Source organism: Fusarium keratoplasticum, chromosome 8 (assembly GCF_025433545.1).
Source record: "Fusarium keratoplasticum isolate Fu6.1 chromosome 8, whole genome shotgun sequence".
NCBI lineage: Eukaryota > Fungi > Ascomycota > Sordariomycetes > Hypocreales > Nectriaceae > Fusarium > Fusarium keratoplasticum.
The window spans coordinates 1073912-1087720 of NC_070536.1; the positions used below are offsets into that span (position 1 = coordinate 1073912).

Sequence of the window (13809 nt, forward strand, 5' to 3'; positions counted from 1 at the left end):
TGCTGCAGCTCCTTTGGCTGTTACCTGTCCCTGGTCTCATGCAAGAGAGTTGCTTTAAATACGGCGTCAATCACTTCCTCGTGAAGGGACACTACGTCTACACGGCCACTGCTCTCCGGCGAGTGAAGCTCTACGATATCCAGAGGGCGCTTGAGCTGGTGGGAAAAGATGATCAGACAGTCCTAGTGATACGTTAAACACCACTGACACGTCAACTGGCGCCTTTTGAAGACGACGTCCACGTCCACTGTCGCGTGTCGTTGCGTAGCCATCATGGCTGAGTGGATATCGCCGCCGAGCGCCGGCTGCGGGAGGGGCCCAGAAGCTCAGCGGGGAGATGGCGCTGGTCACGGGGAGCTCGGATGGTCGCATGAGCAACGGGTCTAGAGCGATAGTTGCTGATCCGAGGCGGAACTCGGGGCGAGAGCCGAAGCGACGAGCCGGGAATAGCGTGATCCTCTTTCGGGGAGAGTGGAATGCGAATGTCGCCTCTTGGGGGCTATTGGTGGGACGGAGCACGCTATTTCGTCTGCATGTCGGGGACTTGGCGAGACGAGACTTTGACAGTCAGTGTATTGGAGATGCCTTCAGAGGAACTATCATTGGGCTGCGCATAAGTAGGTGAACCTGAAGTTATTCACGCAGTAACATTAAAGAATTGAACCAAGGAAACCTGGTGGAGTCATTCCGTGGGGGTTCATCAATCTCGCTGCCTGAGGCTATTCCCAATCCCGCCATGCTGGATCCAATCCAATGCCCTCCCATCTGATCCGGCTAGATCCATGACACAAGCCCCTTGCTGCGATGGATATCGGGGAAATCGGGGAGTTGACAGGACGCAAGACGGGGGGGCCACACACGAAAAACGCCAATGGGGATAGCCGACGACCGATGCCCGTCGAGACCTGAGACCCGGGAACCTGTATGTATCCATTCTCAATCTCGAGAATCGGCAACACTAAACGGACATCTCGAGATGAGAGATTGCGAGATGCGTGTGAGGGCGTCACAACTCCTTCTCTTCTTCACAACTTCATCTATTCTATACTTGAAATTATCACGTCTCGTGCCCTTCTTCCCCTTCTGGACATTTGTCCCTAACGCACACCCCCCTTATTCCGGCGTGTCCGTCCGCCCACCGACAGTCCGACATCCGTAGCCCGCCGATCCGCCACCCTCGGCGGCCGGCTCGCTCAACCAGACAAACCCAACCTCACGAATGAGCAACCAGAGAAAAAAAATCGAGATTCCAGTTTCCCTGGTCCTCGGAGTTGATCCAACAACCCCCTCCTCCCTCCAATCCCCGAGAATTAATCAAACGCAGCCTCTCTTCCACTCTTCCCGACGACCCGTTTCTACACTACCTTTCATGATCCTTCCTCCTCTACTCCAACAGCCATGACCAGGACCAGCACTACCTCAAAGGCAAGCGGCGGATCCTCGGCGGCTCCCGCCCGGCGTTCGGCAGCCGGCCGGCCTTGTAAGGCGAGGTCGCTCGCCTGTCGAGAGTGTCGCGACCGCAAGATTCGCTGCGACGGAGCGCGTCCTGTGTGCGACTCTTGTTGCAGGCGAGGACTCGGCGCTGATCAGTGTGTGTACCCCGAGATTGAGCACGAAGGCTCCATTGCCTCGTCGCGGAGGTGAGTTTTTGACGGACTGGACATCGTATCATGGACGCCGGGGCTGATCTGATATCAAAGCTATATTCGCGCCCTTCAGAAGAGGGTCCAGGAACTTGAGGAGAAGGAGAAGCATCTTGTAGGTTTCCTTCTTGTCAACTAACACTGTCGCATAGTTGACTCACCCCTGTTATAGGAGCTCGCTGTCCAGGGCCGAGATGCCTTTGCCGCAACTACGCCCTCACACGATGACGCCTGGAGGAAGCAATCCAGCTCCCCCGGCGCAGTCTCCGAGCAGCCTGCACGACCTGTAAAGCCTCTGGATCATGTCCTCCCACCAATCCATGGCGACTCTAGCTATCCCCTCTCTGGCTTCCCAGCCGGAGTCGGCTCTCTTCCCATGGCCCAGGAACCTGCCGGCTACTACTCCCACCCTCACCACATGGGCGCCAGCCCTCCATTGACCGATGATCTTGAAGAAGGCTCGCATGCCAAGGCTTCCTCCTTTGGCTCCTACTCTTCCAACGTCAAGGCGGCTCTCATGCTCGAAAAGATCTCCCTCCCGCCAGCGGACCTCATGGACGAGTTGCTTGCCGAGTACTTTGACGTCGATTGGATCACTCTACCTGCTGTTCATCGTCCGACCTTTTACCAACGCTATCATCGACTCATCGCCGTCGCCAATTCACGCTACCGTCGTGATATTCCTCTAGAGGAGGCAACAGAACTCGCCGCGACCTACTCTCTTCTCCTCGGCATGCTCGCCATTGGTCAACTCACAAAGTCGCCCGCGGAATCAACCACATCGCAAGCCTCGAACGCGTACGAGTTCCATCAGCAAGCGAAGCCTCTCCTCCTTATCGACTTGCTATCCGTGGCATCTCTCCCTGTTGTGCAGGCTCTGATTATCCACGCGCGGTTCCTTCGACGGATGGGCATGGGTCAGGAGAGTTGGATGTTGACGGGCATGGCGCATCGGCTGGCAGAAGGCATGATGCTTCATGTGGAGTTTCCAGGAAAGTCTCAGGCTGAGCTAGAGGAGCGTAGGAGGACGTGGTGTGCTTGTGCACTGTTTCTAAGGTGAGCCGCCTAAACTAACAAAGTAGATGAGTTGCTAACAATCAACCTAGGACGCAAAACTCTCCTGGAAACCAAACAACCGCAAACTTTGGAACCTTTCCTCAAGAAATCGACGACGAATACCTAGAGACTGTCCCGCACAACCCTCAACGAGAGCAGCCTTCCAACGTCCCATCAAGGATATCTTTCTTCACTCAGGTGTTGAAGCTCTTCGACACAGTCCTGCAGCCAGTCCAGGATGCCTACTTCAACCAAAGAGGAACTAGCAAGCAGTCTATTTCGGAAATTCTTGGAACGGCCCTGAATCTCGATTGTGTGCTCGAGGAGTGGCAAGCTGCTCTCCCTGAGCATCTTCGCCTCAAGTTCCCCTGCACACAAACCGAGGCTCTTTTCCGCCGCCAAGCTACTCTTCTCCGCATGAGGTATGTTTGAATAATTTCCGTAACAAGTTCTCAACTAACATCCTCAAAGATATTTGGAAACAAAGGCTCTTATTTCTCGAGCAGCAATCATGAAGCTCGTCAGTAGCCATGCCAGCCAACCAGCGTCTATGGTGGCCAGATCCATGCTCAGTGGACTCTTTGAGTCGTGCTATGCTGCGAGCGTTGAGTTGGAGGACATCATGAACCGAGAGAGGAGACTGGTTACCTTTGACGGACCCCCTGAGAGCCATGCTGTAATCTGTAAGTTCCTACGCTCCCCATGTCAAAAACCTTTGCTGACCTTCTTTCAGCTCTTTGCATAATAGGCATGACTCTCACTATGCTCTCCAAGCACCCTCTCTTCAGAGACATTGTCACAAACCCGAACCCAATCAACGACGAGGTCAGACGATGTCTCGTAACAGCCAGACAGTACATGACTTCCCATCACTCCCTGGCCGAGAAGTTCATTCACGCCTTAGAGACGGCTCTGCAGCCTCCGTCAAGGGGTGCATCCTCACCAGGCGTCTTGGACCCAGCACTCGAGTCAAAGTCTGTTGGACCCGTTCTATCCAACTTGACCGAAAACCCCGGGGCTGTGGAGTTGGAGGTGCTTGAGGCCTGGTATAACAGAGAGCAGGGGTTGGCATTAGGATGTGGGATGCCCGTGAGCGAGATTGTCTCTCTGTGGTAATCGGATGGGAAATGGATAGGAATTTTCTTTTAGCGATGTCAAGATACCCAAGTAAATGTTAAGCGATTTATTTTTACACTTCAATTATGATCACCGTAATGTGAAACCGGATGCCTCTCGCGTTGGTGGCTTAGATGGCTAACCCAGGCGGCCGAGGCGCAGCTTGACATCAACCAACAGATGCTACCTTATGCTTTGAGTTCAGATCATTTAGCATTGCGTTCCTTGCTCCTTGATTCAATTACTACAAGCGATTGGCCACAGTCATATACTTGTTGCATTGCGGCAGTGTCGTTGGTTCTTTATCACATCTACAAATCTGCCTATCACTCTCGGCTTGTTGACCCATGCTGCAAGTAATGAGGCAAAGGCAATCGCCCGCCCGTACTGGGTTATCTATTCGTACGTACCAAGCCTTACTTGGCCCGGGTCCCCTGGGGCTGTGAAGTGTTGAAGTGACTGTGATTCACTGTTGGCCATCACTGGCGGGCACTGCAACAGACCGACGACCTCTTCCTTCACCTTCCACGGGATCCCATCTTTCCATCAGGGTGCCTTGCCAAGAGGTTTTATCCTAAGTCTTAGGGAGGTGAGCTCACATACATAAATTCACGAAATTCCTCCTCCTCTTGGTCCTTCTCACCCTCATCACGACTCACCACAACGTGCTACTGAACAATAACTCAAAGAGACCTGTACGCCAATAAAAGCATTCCCCAGTCATCAAGATGGCACTTTCAAAGCCCATCAAGTCGAGCGTGGGCCTCGGGAACCGCGTCCTCCTCGACAAGATGGACAAGCTCCGAGGGCTGGGCATTTCCAACCTCGTCTCTCTTCCTCAGGTGAGTTCCCTTGGCGCGCGCGCGATGACGCTTGCCCGCACTTGCTAACACTCTCATAGATGGTCGTCGTCGGTGACCAGAGCGCTGGAAAGTCGAGTGTCCTCGAGTCTCTCACCGGCTTCCACTTCCCTCGCTCCGTCACACTCTGCACCCGCCACGCCACAGAGATCATCTGTCGTCGCGAGGAGACAAAGAATATTGTCATTTCAATTCAGCCCGCGGATCCAAACAACACAGAGGCCCAAAAGTTTCGCCGCGAGACGAAGGACCTCAATGCCCAGGAGTTTGCCCAGATCTTTGTGGATGTACGTTACACACCCCAGTCCAACCTCTCGTGAAAGACATATCTGACTGAATCCCGAACTAGGCGGCCAAGGTCATGGGCATTAAGTCTGGTTCTGACGATGATTCGACTGGCTCTGCCTTCAGTCGAGATATCCTCCGCGTTGAGATCAGTGGACCGAACGAAGACCACTTGACTGTCATTGACGTCCCAGGAATGTTTGAGAACGTCACCCCTGGCGTCACGACAAAGGAAGACATCGATCTGGTCAAGGACATGGTGAGAAACTACATCAAGGAGTCTCGCACCATTATTCTTGCCGTCGTCCCTTGCACTGGCGACATTGCCAATCAGAAGATCTTGACTCTCGCCAAGGAGGTTGACCCGGAGGGCAAACGAACACTAGGCGTCCTTACCAAGCCTGACCTTGCCGTCGAGCAAGCTACCAAGGCTGTTGTCGTCAACCTTGTTAACGGGAACCGCCGAGATCTTGTCCTGGGCTACTGCGTGGTCAAAAACCGAGGTGCTGACGACACCTCTTCGAGCGCTGAGGAGCGCAATCTCAAGGAAGAGAACTTCTTCAGAGAGGCGCCTTGGAGCAAGCTTCCGGCGGACCGTCTTGGTATCCCAGCTCTCAAAGCTCGCCTTCAGCACTTACTAATGGACCGCATCAAGAGCGAGTTTCCTAAGGTGCGCAGTGACCTGATGACGATGCTCAAGAAGAACGAGGCGCTTCTGGAGAACATGGGAGAGTCGCGCAGCACCACTGAACAGCAGCGCGTCTACCTCGGACGCATCGCTTCGCGCTTTACCCAGATCAAGAACTGCGGTCTGGACGCCTACTACTCACGCAACAAGATCTTCCACGAACAGGAAGAGCTGAGGCTCATCACACGCATCCGGGAGATCAATGAAGCCTTCGCAAACGTTGTGTTTGACAAGGGTCACACGAGGAACTTCCAGCCGCCCGGTGAGAAGGACAGTGAAGGAAGCTCTTCTGGTGATTCCGACGTCGAGAGTCAAGTGACCATCCGAGATGACCTGTACGATGATGAAATGACCTTTGTGATTCCGCTGGTGGGAGAACAGGAACTGGGTGATAGCATCCTCCATGAAGCCTACTGCTGCCCTGATCCGGAAGATGACATTCTGGCCTTCATCGAGAAAGAGTACCGCTCATCGCGTGGCTACGAGCTTGGAACTGTAAGTCTCAACCAAACCTACCATACCAGCCGCTCCTACTAACACGTCTCATAGTTCGGCGGCGAGATGCTCCCCACCAACTTCAAGGAGCAGTCCAAGAAGTGGTCTCCCATGGCTCGAGCCCACGTCTCCAACGCCATCCTCATCGTCCACCACTTCATCCGCAGTGTCCTCGACGCCTGCTGCCTCGATAACACCATCCGCGATGAGCTGTGGAACTTCATCGTTGATGACCTCCAGGAGCGGTACCGCCGTGCCGTCGACCACACCGAGTTCCTCCTCGAGGTAGAGTTCGAGGGCAAGAGCATCACGTACAGCCCCGCCTTCAACAAGAAGCTTCACGTCACCAAGTTTGCGCATGTTGAGGAGCTTGGCAAGCAGATTGAGTTGACGATCAGTACTTGCGAGTCCGGGGTGCATGCTGCAGGTCGAGAGGCCCGGGAGATGGTGGAAAAGGGCTTTGGAGAGTCAGATGACCTCGCATCCACCTGCCGGAACATCCATGATGTCCTACACACATTCTACGACTTTGCCCGGACCCGCTTCGTCGATGTCGTCTGCCAGCAGGTTATCGACCACTTCCTCCTATACTCACCCAATGGACCCCTCACCGTACTCTCCGAGGAGCTTATCCTCCATATGACGCCCGAGAACCTTGAAGCCATCGCTGGCGAGGAAATGTGCAGCCGCGACCGTCGGGAGAAGTTGACTCTTGACATCGCCAACTTGAAGGAGGCTCTCAAGATTCTCCGTGGCTAAGCGAGACTGGTTTGCCTGGCTGTAATCGTGTAACAGCCAGTTGTGGGCATCCGCAGAGATGTTGACTAGATCCATTCCACGGTGTGTTTCTTCCTGGTCTAGAGCTGATGTTCACACTGGGATCAGAGGTGGTGATGGGACAATACCCTTTTGTTGGAGATTCAAGATGCTTTGTTTGCTAATAGCAGGGGATGGATTCGCTAGTTACCTAGGCGGCGCATTGGCATTAATAGATACTTACTGTAGATGAGAAATTGTATGACCCCAACTATATCATGATACCTTCACTTGTCTCCGGGATGCAAATATTTAAGAGAATATTCTTCGTATTCGTGATTCATTCGTCCAAAAGCAAGGCTTCATGTTCCACAAGAAGCCTCCCCTTGGTTGTCGTTTCTTCTCGACAAGTATGCAAAGCAAACATCTAAGGTATCATTGTCTAAAAATCAACATTTCCAACCAACGCCATGAGTAAAATGCCAACCGGACGTGACCGGCGTAGATGCCAAGCATTATTTTGCAAGCAAGCTGCCGACATCCTGCAGCTGCACCGAGTTCAATAACGGCGGCGGTCCTCCTCGGTCGATCCGTCCCCAACCGGCTCCCCAGCTTGGCGGGGGTTGCGGGGGGCTCATGGGAGCGGGCACCGGAGCACCTGCCGGGAAGATGTCGTCGTCTGTTGTTCCTGAGCTGCGCGTGCTCAGCGCAATCTCGTTCGTTCCGTTACTTGACTTGGCCTTGCGGTGTCTCCTCCAAAAACGGGGTCGTCGAAGTCGAGACGTCTCTGCCATTAGCTCGGGTGATGTCATGATTCCAACACGGTCCGACTTTCGATGCTTAGAGAAATGACCTGGTCGCGATCGGGGATACGAGAATCCTGCAGGTTGACCACCGTGGAAGGGGTTCCATGCCCTTAGTTTTGGGGAGCCAAGGCTGATGCTGCCATTGCAGCCTGCATTGTAACTCGTACGCGGCTCGCCCGAAAGCTCCTCTAGCGTCATTCCCTTGGTCTCAGGGATCAGGAGTGAGACAAGAGTACCAAACAGCATGAACAGTGCAAAGAGCTGGAGAAGACGGTGCAGGTTTGGCGAGCATTCGGCACCCTTACAATCCTCGGCGGAACCCTTACGCACCAGAGGTATGCTGATGCACTGAGCAATGATAGCTCCAATCTTGCCCATAGCCGCCGAGATTCCGTGGCCCGTAGATCGATATCGCGTAGGAAAGCATTCTCCTGGGACAATAAACGTAGTCGTGTTTGGGCCAGCGTTGAACAAAAACTGGCCAATGATGTACAGGGCAAGCAAGGCTCCCCGCGTCAAGCTTTTGTATGCGAATCCGAGAATGCAGAAGAGGATGGTGAGGAGAAGGAAGCCAATCACCTGGAGTGGCTTGCGACCGAAGGTGTCGATAGTAAAGATGGCAGTCCAATAGCCAGGCAGAGAGCCTGCACAGGTCAAGATGATCATTCCCACTGCCTGGTTGTGAAGTTTTTCGTAAAGCGTATCGCCTGTGCCATAGCCGATTGCCTGAAGAACTACGGTGTTGTTGAGGCCAAGGCCATAGAATGCGAGATCCTTGGGTAGGTGTTAGTCAAGTTATTCATCAATTAGATGAGGAGACATACCAAGAAGAACCAGGACAATGTAGTGCCCAGGAGCATCTTGAAATTAGCCCATATACGGAAGAAGGCGACAAGGTCAGACCAAGAGGCGCGTGGCACGTTGAGATTGCGCCCAGCAATGCGTTTTGTCCTGACTTGGTGTACCACATCGAACGAGCCCTTTGATTTGCTCGCCACATATGCCTTGATATCGGCATCAGCCTTTTCCACATCGTGTTCGATATCAAAGGTATATCGAGGCGTTTCGGGGATGGTGATACGGTAATAGAGAGCAATGCAGGCCGGTACTGCGCCCACTCCAATGATGATTCGCCATGCTCGGTCGGCAGCTAGGCGGCATTCGTATCCGCATTTGCTCTCGTTAGCAGCACCGATAAATGATTCCTTGAAGGCGACAGTCGTGATAAGGGCCACGATGGCTGCAACAAGCTGTCCAAGACCCTGCATGGAAAAGACGGCAGCCACCATGGCGCCGCGCCACCTCGTCGGCGAAAATCTAGCGGGTTAACAGTCAGCCTGACTCAACTTCGTTGACATCGCGTGGGCGACTAGGGCAGCCACAAAGTTTAGATCAGAGGACAATAACTTACTCCGACGTAATTACACTGGATAGTGGATAATCGCCACCGATACCAATGCCCTAACCTTAGTCAGTACAGACGACAGAGGTGCCGACCTTGAGGGCTTACCATGATGATCCGCCAGAAGATGAGCAAGCCAGTTGAACCCATGGCTGGGCTTGAGGAGATGAGACAGCAGCAAAGCGTCGCTAGGATGATGATCCCTAATTCGACACCGTACATGCGACGTCTTCCAAAGCCACTAATCGAGTTGTCAGCATATCTGATCCTCTGCTAACGAAGCCAAAGTGAGCTGCTGAACGCATGGGGTTACATACTCTGCCAACCAGCCAAACACAACCATACCAATGACGATTCCTGCACTGGTAGAAGCTTTGAAGGCCTGGTTCACCGGGTCGGGGAGGTATCCATTGTTGCCGCTGAAGCCGTTCTGGGGGTTTGGGTCACCCCAGAAGACAACACCGAGCAGAGCAGTTACAAGGTTGATGGCAAAGATGTCGTAGGAGTCGAGAAAAAATCCAACGCCTGCCACTAATACTGCGCGAACATCTGTATTGCAAGTTTGGTCAGTACTCGGCGTACAGCAACTCGGCCCGAAATAGGAAACTCCGAAAATGTCACATACGGTATGCGCCAAAAGGGACCTTGTCAATCTCGGACAAGGCAAGCCTTCGGCGTAGGTTAGGATCAGAGATGTGAGAAAAGTCGTTAAAGAAGTTGTGAAATGCGTTGTTGCCGCCGTAGGTACGGTCCTGTAAAGGAGTCGCAGGTGGAGGGAGCATATCGTCGTCGTAGTCGGGCATTTTGAAATTTATGGCGAGTAGATATCGGGAGCGATGATATCCGTAATCGAAGACATGAGTTGATCGGGATGAAAGTGCGTCGATGTGTGTTTGGTGATATTGATCCCCTCCACTTTGTCGTTTGGGTGGGTTAGATGCCTTCGGGAGGCAGCATCGACACCAAGGCTGGATTATGCGGAGGATGTGATGTCTTCAATAACCAAGTCGACCGTTGCTGAGAATGCCCTGGGTCCGAAATATCCTCCTCTTTCTCTCAGAGCCTAGGTCTGGCTACCGAGTCAAGCTTCAGAATCGGTCCGCAACACTCGGCAGGGTCCGGGAGAGCGCCGAGGAGGCCGTTACTGAACGATGTTCCAACACACACAATGCTCTTGTCTCCTTCCAAGCGATATCCTAAAACAAGACCAGTGACGAGTTATGGGGGACGGAGGAGAGTGCCGTGGCTCTTCGGATGCGGCGCCGAGGTGGATTGCGATGTTGGGTCGACCGAGATCGTAGGAGGGCGCGGATCGTCTGTCGCGAAGCGTGAGTGGATGCGATGAACGGAAGGTATTATCAAGAGGGAAAAGACCCGGCTCCTCTGTATATTAAAGTGGAATGGAGAAATAAAGAGGAACAAGATGTATCGTCTTTTCCCAGGAAACAGAGCGACAACGGATGCAAATGCCTGAGTCGAGATGGGCAAGTTTGGGCGGGATACCTGACAGATGGGATGCGGCCGGGGGATATAGCGTGCCTGCCCAGGTACCTTCCACGGATGGGGGATGGCATGGTGGTGGTTTTGAGAAGGTCCAAGCCAAGTGGGGACGCTTCCACGCACGCCTTCCGCAATGGAATCTCTGGCCAAGCCACTGGAAGCCGAGGAAGAAGCAAGATGGAAAGTCCACTGCACACCCGCTAAGACTTCCCCCGAACCACTGAGATTGCGCTGAGAGCCCACTGGAGGGGACGTCCACAGCACGCACCTGGACTGGGAGGGCAGGAGCGAATGACTGGAGAGGTCCTGTCACTCCCTAGCACGCCCAGGTAAAGGCCCGACAAGACAAGCTCACCGTGCTCCCGGGCACCCAGGCGGTTCTGTTAAGCACCTCCTCCATCGAGCATAGGCTGGAACCCCGTCTGAGAATGACCAGCTCGAAGCATCTCATCCAAAGGGATCCAGGGATTCAACCACGGCTAGGCTCGTAGAGGAAGGCTCCCTGTCCGAGAAGCCCGTTCCAGAGGCCCCGCCATGTCCTGCAAACCCTTGAACGGCTCCACACCCCGGTCGTCGACTAAAAGACCGCTAGAAGCATGACGAGCCAATGGGAAGCCGACGGAGGCCAGTGGCTGAACTCGCCCTGGTGGAGAAAGTGTCCGCCTCTTACGCTGGAAGGGCTGCCCCCCACTTCAAGGGTCGCTCTGTGTGTCTCTCGGCGAGCGTTTTCCAGGGAGCTGCTTTTCCAATGAGCGAGAGCGGTTGGGGTGATGAGGCTGTTTGAGCCTTCTTTTGATCATTTGGAGGCATCTGACAGCTGGTTCGCTTCAACTTGATCGAATTTCGTTCGTTGTCTGGCGGTTGAAAATCAGAGTTGATCAACGGGACAGGCCCCTCGCTCGCCCTGTCTGACTACCTTGCCCCTCTTCCCCCTTGTTTTTTCCAGAATGAATCCATCAGACTTGCTGCCTCAGGCGCCGGTCAGGTTTCCTTCTGTCAAGGCTTCCAGAAGCGATAGACTCATTCTATCCATGGATGGATCCACGACACTCCGTAATGCCGCATCAATGTCCCTTCCAGGCTCCATGCATCATCTCGCCGCGGTCGCTTTTTCGCAGATCTCGCCAACGGGGAATTTAACCGGCCTCTCTGGCCGATGCACTTGATCGACGCTTAAGACAACAGCTATTACCACCATCTACCAAAATCGATGCATCTCCGGCTTGCGTGTCGTCGATGACGATGTGGTTTCAATGATCGGCGATGGCTTCTGCTCGCCATTCGACAACAGCGGCGATACTTTTGTTGTCGCTCCCCTCACACGACATCACACACATGGCCGTGTCAGCATGTGCCTTTCAACACCCTCAACACCATGCTTCTGGGAAAAAAAAGCACCGACGACGGAGTCAGTGGGCATTTGCTTGTACGTAACACCCGCTGACCGTGCAATCGTCGCCCCATGGCATCATCACTGAGAAAGCAAATGATGATGAATGACGGATCCGCCGCCATTGTTATGACTGTCCGATCCTCGGCCAGCCAGCTCGATCCTAGCTGTCTGCTGTGCTCCCAGTCGCTGGATCGTGCAGGCCTTGTCGCATTGAAACCAAGTCGAGCGCACGCTTCACAGGCGGCGCCGGGAGCCGTCACCACGTTCCATCCGCTATCGACACAGGTGAAACGGCTGCCATCCTTCTCTTTGGCGGGAGGCAAATTCATGCACTCATCACGAAAAGAAAAAAAAGACTTCAAACACTCGCCGCCGTGCTTCTCCACTTTTCCGTCTTCGACAATGCTTCTAGCCGTCTTCTCAGTTTGCCACAGCATGGATCAAGGGGTCAAAATGACTTGCGGCTCGCCTGATGTTCCAAAGTTACACTCACTCTGTATTACGGGTCTCCATCTAAGTTTGCTGGCATTGCCGGGCCCCGTGCCTGAATTCGTTTGCTAATCTTGTCAATCTGCGACGCTTGCCGCCCGAGGCCGTTGACACAAGGACGACAAGGTCTTATCAATAATCATCAAAGCAAAGACGCATTCAGCTTGAAGCCATCAAACGAGCCAGCCAATCATTTGCTCTCCATCACCTTTCCCGGTGTGGAATTCATTCTAGCCAGCCTCAGCAACCTACCTCTTTGGACATCGGCTTCTTCACATTCTCCCCTCAGCGCCTCCGAGTTCTCGGTCTGTCTTCTCTTCTCGCTCACTCTGACAGGGGCCTCTTGTCTCACACCGAGCCAATCGGTTCTCCACGTGTGTCTTGTCGACCTGGCCCTGTCTTCCCCACATCTGGCGTCTCGCGGAGCTAGGTGAGAGTTTGTCTCCATACCTGGCCGCCGCCGCGCTCGTCTCACACTTCTCCCCTGCTCCCAGCTTCCATCTCCCAGAGAGCTGGTGCAACCGCTCACCCCGAATCCGCATACAGATACCGAGGCTCTTATCAAGGGAGACCTAGCAGTGGTGAAAAAACGAGGCGGCCATGTTCTTGCAAGCCAAGAAACAACTTGGACAAATGCGACAATTTAATTGCGAGAGCAGGCAGCACAGCCAAGAGTGTAGGATCAACGAGTAAAAGGAATCACTTACCACATAGAATCGTAATCCGGAGGCGACGCCCAGGAGGCACAGCAACCCTGCTCAGCGACCAGACAAGTGGGCTTCGGGAAAGCATCCCATGCGCCGGTTGGGCATGCTCTGAAGCTGAAGCTCCAAGCTGCTCCTATTCCTTGCGAAGGCAGTTTCGCGATACTTTCATCACCAACTGTGATTGTTGGTCAGACCGTCGCATCATCGAACCCGACGTCTCGGTTCGTGGGTCTTAGCTTGATGAACCCCCTCGTATGACACTCTTCGAGACAAGGCAGTGCAGATCCTGGTCGCTTTGAGTTCTTGTAAGCTTTACCGTCGCTGGACACATTCTGTAATTGAGGCCCGGGTCAACGGAAAGGCGTCTCACGATCTTGGCTTTTCGATCTACCAGCCACCAGTCCCAAGAGTTTAGTAGTTTCGATGCTAGCGACAAGACTTGCGACAAGCCTATCTTGTCAATTAGGTCCAGTTTTGGATCCTAGCTCTTATCTTTCTTGTTGAAGGTACCATCCTGGTGGCCGAGAGCTGGGTGTTTTGCCCTTGACCTAAGAGCACCAAGAACTCGGCGCAAGTTATGAAAGAGAGTCCGGAATAGGGTGCAAACACAGCC

The 13809-nt window shown here is 53.7% G+C and overlaps 3 protein-coding genes across 3 annotated transcripts; 2 read left to right on the forward strand and 1 right to left on the reverse strand.

Annotated features, from left to right (window-relative positions):
- Nucleotides 1-1398: 1398 nt before the first annotated feature.
- Nucleotides 1399-3815, forward strand: NCS57_01017100 (Zn(2)-C6 fungal-type domain-containing protein; the record flags this gene model as incomplete). Its single annotated transcript, XM_053059923.1, has 6 exons — nucleotides 1399-1640; nucleotides 1701-1758; nucleotides 1816-2699; nucleotides 2750-3121; nucleotides 3171-3382; nucleotides 3433-3815. 6 exons carry the CDS (start codon nucleotides 1399-1401, stop codon nucleotides 3813-3815), a joined length of 2151 nt encoding a protein of 716 aa, XP_052910317.1.
- A 728-nt stretch (nucleotides 3816-4543) lies between these two features.
- On the forward strand, nucleotides 4544-6902 carry NCS57_01017200 (uncharacterized protein; the record flags this gene model as incomplete). The annotated part of the gene is made up of 4 exons (XM_053059924.1): nucleotides 4544-4657; nucleotides 4717-4962; nucleotides 5025-6143; nucleotides 6198-6902. 4 exons carry the CDS (start codon nucleotides 4544-4546, stop codon nucleotides 6900-6902), a joined length of 2184 nt encoding a protein of 727 aa, XP_052910318.1.
- A 512-nt stretch (nucleotides 6903-7414) lies between these two features.
- Nucleotides 7415-9910, reverse strand: NCS57_01017300 (MFS domain-containing protein; the record flags this gene model as incomplete). Its single annotated transcript, XM_053059925.1, has 6 exons — nucleotides 7415-8479; nucleotides 8530-9022; nucleotides 9117-9166; nucleotides 9216-9348; nucleotides 9425-9656; nucleotides 9733-9910. 6 exons carry the CDS (start codon nucleotides 9908-9910, stop codon nucleotides 7415-7417), a joined length of 2151 nt encoding a protein of 716 aa, XP_052910319.1.
- Nucleotides 9911-13809: the final 3899 nt, after the last annotated feature.